The sequence below is a fragment of the Nicotiana tabacum genome, chromosome 15, assembly GCF_000715075.1.
Source record: "Nicotiana tabacum cultivar K326 chromosome 15, ASM71507v2, whole genome shotgun sequence".
Lineage (NCBI taxonomy): Eukaryota > Viridiplantae > Streptophyta > Magnoliopsida > Solanales > Solanaceae > Nicotiana > Nicotiana tabacum.
Window position 1 is genome coordinate 130,312,932 of NC_134094.1, and position 6,000 is coordinate 130,318,931.

General features: G+C 37.3%; 1 protein-coding gene across 2 annotated transcripts; it reads left to right on the forward strand.

Annotated features, from left to right (window-relative positions):
• Positions 1–482: 482 nt before the first annotated feature.
• Positions 483–4,975, forward strand: LOC107786194 (RPM1-interacting protein 4-like). Of its 2 annotated transcripts, none has more exons than XM_016607651.2 (4): positions 483–667; positions 2,901–3,608; positions 4,174–4,365; positions 4,728–4,975. In XM_016607651.2, exons 1-4 carry the CDS (start codon positions 662–664, stop codon positions 4,758–4,760), a joined length of 939 nt encoding a protein of 312 aa, XP_016463137.2. In that variant the 5' UTR covers positions 483–661; the 3' UTR covers positions 4,761–4,975. The 2 variants fall into 2 exon arrangements, with proteins under 2 accessions (XP_016463137.2, XP_016463131.2); XM_016607645.2 differs by having other exon boundaries at positions 486–667; positions 2,845–3,608.
• Positions 4,976–6,000: the final 1,025 nt, after the last annotated feature.

Below are 6,000 nucleotides of genomic sequence, written 5' to 3' on the forward strand. Positions count from 1 at the left end.
AGTTTCATGTACCGGTAGCAATAGTCATTTTAGATATGACAAGACAGCTCTGCTATGACATATGTTTCAAAAAAATATGTAATATATTCTTATTTAGAAATAATTTAATTTTAATAAGATGATTTATAGCCACACGAATGATTAAATCATATAATCATTTATTTTTAAAACTCATCATCGAGTCAAACTCCGCCCATATTAATTGGGACGGAGGGAGTAATTAATAATCAGATTAAAAAAAAAATATTCGTTTTATGTGAACCTATTTTTATTTTGATCCGTTTCAAAAAGAATGATCCATTTCTAAATTTAAAAATAATTTAGCTTAAACTTACAATTCTACCCTTAATGAGAAATTTTTATAACCGCACAAATACTCTGAGCTCATTTTTAACTTATTTAGGAAATCAAACAGGTTTACATAAATAGTAACGGAGCGACTAATACTTTTCCATTTCTAATTAGAAAATATCCTTTTGATCTGACAAGAGTATGTGGGATGTCAAACGTCATTGGTGGCGCCAGTCACCTAGTCATCCAACCCCTCAGCTGAAAGAAGAAAGAAAAATAAAATCTTGGAAACAACAGTGAAAGCTTTCATCTTAACATCTCAGCTGAATTTTTCTAAGCTGCTGCTGTTTAACTGTACTTACCCTTTATAATGGCTGTGAGTTCTTGATCTATTTCTCTCTTGTATTTTGATAAATGTTAAGCTGAAATGATTGTGTATTCTGTGGAATGTTTGTTATGCTAAAAATGGTTTCCTTGGAAGTTCTGAGAGTTGAAAAAGACAATATTGATTTAATAGCTTAATGGGTTTCTGTTTATGGGACTGAGCCATAGTTGATTGATTGAACTTTTTTGATTCTTGGTGTTGAAATTAACTTGATTTTGTGAATGAGTGGATAAACTTAGGTGCTTATGTGTATTTTGTGGGGTTTTAGTGAATCCACATAAAAAATACAGGTTTTGCTGGAAGTGTTAAGCTGCAAAGGCGGATCCACTATTTAGATTCTATGAATTCAAACTTTTAAGGTTTTAGCATTGAACCCATTTTATTTTCAAAGTTATGGGTTCAGACCTGCTATTTGTTGCAATTTTAATGAATTTTTACACATAAATTTATGTTTTGCGTCGAAAGTGCTGGTTCAAATGAACCCGGCAACCAAACTCTACATCCGCCCCTGTTAAGCTGGATCCATATATTATTACAAGCTGCAATTAAGAAACATATAATTACGGATCTTCCCTAAAAAAATGTGATTGTAGAAGGGCATTTCAGTTTTGAATTTTCGCGGAATAGTACTTTTGAAGCTAGAGAGTTGAGCACTTGAGCTAGTTTTTTGGGACTAGGTAAAGATCTGTTAATCTTGTAAAGAGACCAAAGTTAATGATAATGGATAGAGAAATGTGAAAGAGTGCAAACCCGTCTTTTAGCTTTTTCACTGTGCTGCAATTATTGGAATTTCATAAGATGTAGAACTAAGTGCAATTTATGCACTTTCTTCGAGTCTGAGAAGTAATGCTGTTTTTAAGCAGATTGTCACTTGGTGATACCACGAAGCTATTGTTAAACATTGTGGAATCGATTAGAGTGTAGTATGCATCTTAGAAACACAATGCGGTGACTCTTATCCACTCAACTGATTTCTGTCAGCTGGAGCGTGGAGTCTCTATAGGCTAGGTTGACCCATAAACATTAGCCTTCCTTATTTTGCTTCGATTCTCTGGCAAATGGAAATAGAGTACAGACTGAAGTAAAACCAGATTTATGTGTTGCACGATACTGACCTTTTCTCAAGCTCTTATCCATCTTTTATTAGATGATTGATAGTATTAGTGATACTGAAAGTTGACATGCATTGTGGTGTTAAAACGAGCAGTCTTGCTTATCTCTGAATGCAAACATCTCAACCCTGCCTGTTTTATTTGGTTGTTTCTGCTTTGTCTCTCCAGTTTACCATTCAGTACTAAGATTAGTTAGTAGGCAATAGGCAAAAGGCAGCATACAAATTATAGCTGTTTACTTCTTGTATGTAGAACATTTTGCCGGATATGGACATGATTGTGACACTAACGTTTGCCATGTACTGGTTCTTGAGGCAAATGGGGATTAAGTGTGGCCTTGAACTAAGCAATTCGGTTCTAAGGGTTTTATCACATATTTAGAGTCCTTGGGTATTCTCATGTTTGGTAACACCCGGACCGTCAAAATGATCGTCCCCTATACTTCCAGTTGAGTTTAAGGCATCTAAGCTAGCGAGTTTTTGAGGCTAAAGAGTTAACTTAAGTTCCATAAAAGCCTAATTCTTGAGTGATTCCATGTGGCAGTATATTATAAATGTTAAGCTAAGTATTCCACTACGGCGTAACGTAAGTTATCTGCTTTGCTCTAGGAATGATGGTCCTTTTTACAATTAATTTTCTACTTCTTCTCCGTGTTCTGATATCAATTCGTTTCATATCACATATAGTTTAGTACTTATATCTTTGGATGGGTGCATTTGGGACTTTAGTTGGTTCGACTCTTCTCATCTTCTTTTATTTTTTTCCTTTTGTTTTTACTCCAAAGAATGATGTTTAGATGTTGGAAGATGAGCATTTTCTCTACAATTTTTGTTCCATTGTACCTGCTAAACCAGATTAACCCTGTGTGATCATCTCTAGGTCTTTACTTGTGCTTATTTTACCACAGGAAAAGTAGAGGTGTTCTTTTCTATACAGGAAACTCGCCTTTACTTGAGTTTATTTTACCACGTCATAAAGACTTGTTTTGTGTTACACTTTCTCTATTTTTCTTTATTTTTACTTGCATATCTAATTAAATGGAGGTCGGGCTCTAAGCTACACTTGCCTAGAAGCTCGAATGCAACATGAATGTGGTTTGCATATTCTTGCAGAAGCACTCACAAGTACCAAAATTTGGCAACTGGGAGAACGACGAAGATGTTGCCTATACTGCCTATTTTGAGAATGCTAGTAAGGGTAAGAAAGGCAGTAAAATGAATCCAAATGATTCTCAGGATCCTGAGGCAGAAGTAAAAGGTCAAAATGGAAGAGATGCAGTACGATCAAAAGATGAGCGTTTTTCCAGGAGAGATGATGTAGAACCGCGGAAATCAATTGACTCCCCATTGCACCCAGACACTATGGGTCAAAAAGCTCCAACTTACTCATCTCCACAACGATATGGTGTGAAATCTGTAGGCAACAAGTCAGAATCAGAAACAATGAAGGGTGCGGAAATCCCAACAGCAAGGCATGAACGTCGGCCAAGTAGAGAAGAGTATCTGAGGAGACCTACTGATTCCCCAATGCGCAATGAGAACACGGGGAGAAGAACTCCTATGGAATCACCTCATCATCGCTATGGCGGCTTAAGTGGTGGTGCTACACCTAAGCGGGTCTCTCAGCAAAGTGTGGGACCTGATCGCAGTATTGAGCACTCTCCGCTGCATCCACATTCCCAGGGAAGGGTTGGAAGCAAAGGTGGCGCATTTTCCTCTCCGTCGTGGGAAAGAAAGGTTTCATCTGAAGGTAATCAAGGTCTGGCTCCCTCTACACCTGGAAGATCCCGCTTGAGATCAGTTACGAAAGGTGATGACATGGTATGTCTTTTTGTCATTTTCTTGCTATCTACAACCAGCACAAGTATGATTATTAAGACACTTCTGCAGCGATAAACATAGGTCCCTTGCCAAACTCACAGATGAAATATATTCCTGTTCTCTATAATTGTTGTGAATTAGTCCAAGAAAACTTGTAGTGAGAACAAATAAAAGGTCTTCCATTTCAATGATGGCATCATTTATGATGCAACTCTTTTTCTTTTCGTGACGACTGCTGATTACCTTTCTGATGGGCGAACTTCATTTCCAAACCTTCATGATTGGTTATTTTACACTACTTTCCTATTTTACTTTTCCACCGACTTTGGGAATAATGTGTAAGCTTACTTCCAAATAAAAAAGAAAAGAAATCCAAAGAAAAGGAAAAAGAAAAAGGTAAGGAAATCTACTCCGTAGAAAAGGGGTGTGTCTGGGACGTATAGACTATCCCACAAGCCAATCTATCTATCTTAATGTACTCTTTGATCGTCAACGTATATGGCAACTACAAATAGGCGCATACTGCTTTGAGTCATAGGAAGAATATAACACAGTGTATTTGCAGTCTGATGACAGCCCTGCTGTTCCTAAATTTGGTGACTGGGATGAGAGTGATCCTGCATCAGCAGAAGGTTACACACAAATATTTGACAAAGTGCGAGAGGAGAAGCAGACTGGTGCAGCAAAAGTACCTGGCACGTCAACTGATACATCTTATTCCAACAGTCAGAAGCGATACGGAAATGACAGTGCAAAGGTATGTACATTTGGTTTTCTGATATGGCAATCCCCCTCCCCTAACCCCCTCTCCAGGGGCCGGCAGTGGCTTTTCCCCATCTTAGTGACTCGAACTCCCAACCTCATTGTATGTAACTCATTCGTGTTGGACCAAGCTTCTTTTAAATATGCTGCAGTCTAATTGTTTGCGAAACTCCAAAACATTGTCATAGTTTTTCCAGAGATTGTTGCAACAAGAAGATAATGAATGACCTCTTACTAATCACTCTAGTAAAGAATTACCCACATTTTTGTTTTACGTTTCTAACCTCTCATAGCCAATCCCAACTTGCGTGGGATCGAGACATAGTTTTTGTTTTCTGACCTCTCTGTTCTTCGCAGGGATGTTTGTGCTTTCCGTGGGGTCGGAGTTGACAGTTCTGAGGATGGGGGTTAACAAAAAGTACCTGGGGCATGTAGCCTATTTTAAAACATAAAACTTTGGTTATGTATAGGTTTAGGTCTGGTATATATGTTGTTCATTGTGTGCTTTGGATGAGAACTCTTTTTATTTAGAAAACGGCGAAGGGAAAGGAAAAAAACAAACAAATTGAAATGGACAGATAACATTCTTCTTTTTCTGGTATCCACATAGTGCTGGCTTCCTTTTCATAATGCAGAGTTATCATATTATTTTTACTGAGCCGAGGGTCTATTGAAAACAGCATCTCTATCTCTACGAGGTAGGGGTAAGGTCTTCGTACACACTATCCTCCCCAGACCCCACTACGTGGGATTACACTGGGTATGTTGTAGTTATCATAATGTTTTGTTAATCAAGCTTTTGCTCAACTGTTGCTCGGAGTCAGAAGCATATATGCAAGAAATGGAATTGTGTGGTATTTGAATTCTGTCTCTCCCTATCTGCAAACTTGTGGCCTGTGCCCTTATTTGTTACAGGAAAGATTTATCTGCACCGCGGTATTTACACCAAAACAAGGATAACATTACTTGTGTCTTCTACATATAATTTTATCACTTAATCATGGTTAATTAATGCGTAATTCTCACTCCTATTTATGACTCAACCATGGTTAATTAATGTGGTTGTGAAAATGTTTTCTTGGTTTGCTACCCTGGTAATTTTCATCTTAATGACCATGTGAAATTTTTAAATATCTAATTGACTGAATTACACAATGCTTCGCTGAGGTATCCATTAAGCAATTTTTATTGCTATTGCACCTCTTTTTTTATTCAGGCTAATAGAGTTGATTTTCTTTTTCTTTTTTCCCTTTTCTTTTCAACTAAAATGGAGCTGCATTAATGTTTGTATAGGGTAAACTGATAGAAAGAATCCCACACTATGTTTACATAAACAGGAAAAATTCTTTTTCCTAGGAAACATTTTTAGGACAGAGATAAAGCAACAGGATCTAGAGTATTTACATTTCCAGAAATAGCTAAAGCAAAACGAGCTAGAGTGTTTAATAAGAAAAGTTGCTTTTTTTTGGTTTAACCATCCGGTATTCTAGACCTATTGGCCCGACTAATTAGGACGTGTGTATGCCAAGGGAGAGGTAAAGCGCTTCTTAGAGAAGTTCTTTATTCTCATGTCTCGAACCTAAAACCTCTAGTTAAAGGTAGAGAGGCATATACACAAGTAACTAACGAA

What these genes read in the sequence shown, in the direction of transcription:
- LOC107786194 (XM_016607645.2), top strand. Translation starts at nt 2,874, where the DNA reads ATGAATGTGGTTTGCATATTCTTGCAGAAGCACTCACAAGTACCAAAA. An exon ending in TTACGAAAGGTGATGACATG is followed by an intron (nt 3,609 to 4,173) that starts GTATGTCTTTTT and finishes GTGTATTTGCAG; the next exon opens with TCTGATGACAGCCCTGCTGT. An exon ending in ACGGAAATGACAGTGCAAAG is followed by an intron (nt 4,366 to 4,727) that starts GTATGTACATTT and finishes TGTTCTTCGCAG; the next exon opens with GGATGTTTGTGCTTTCCGTG.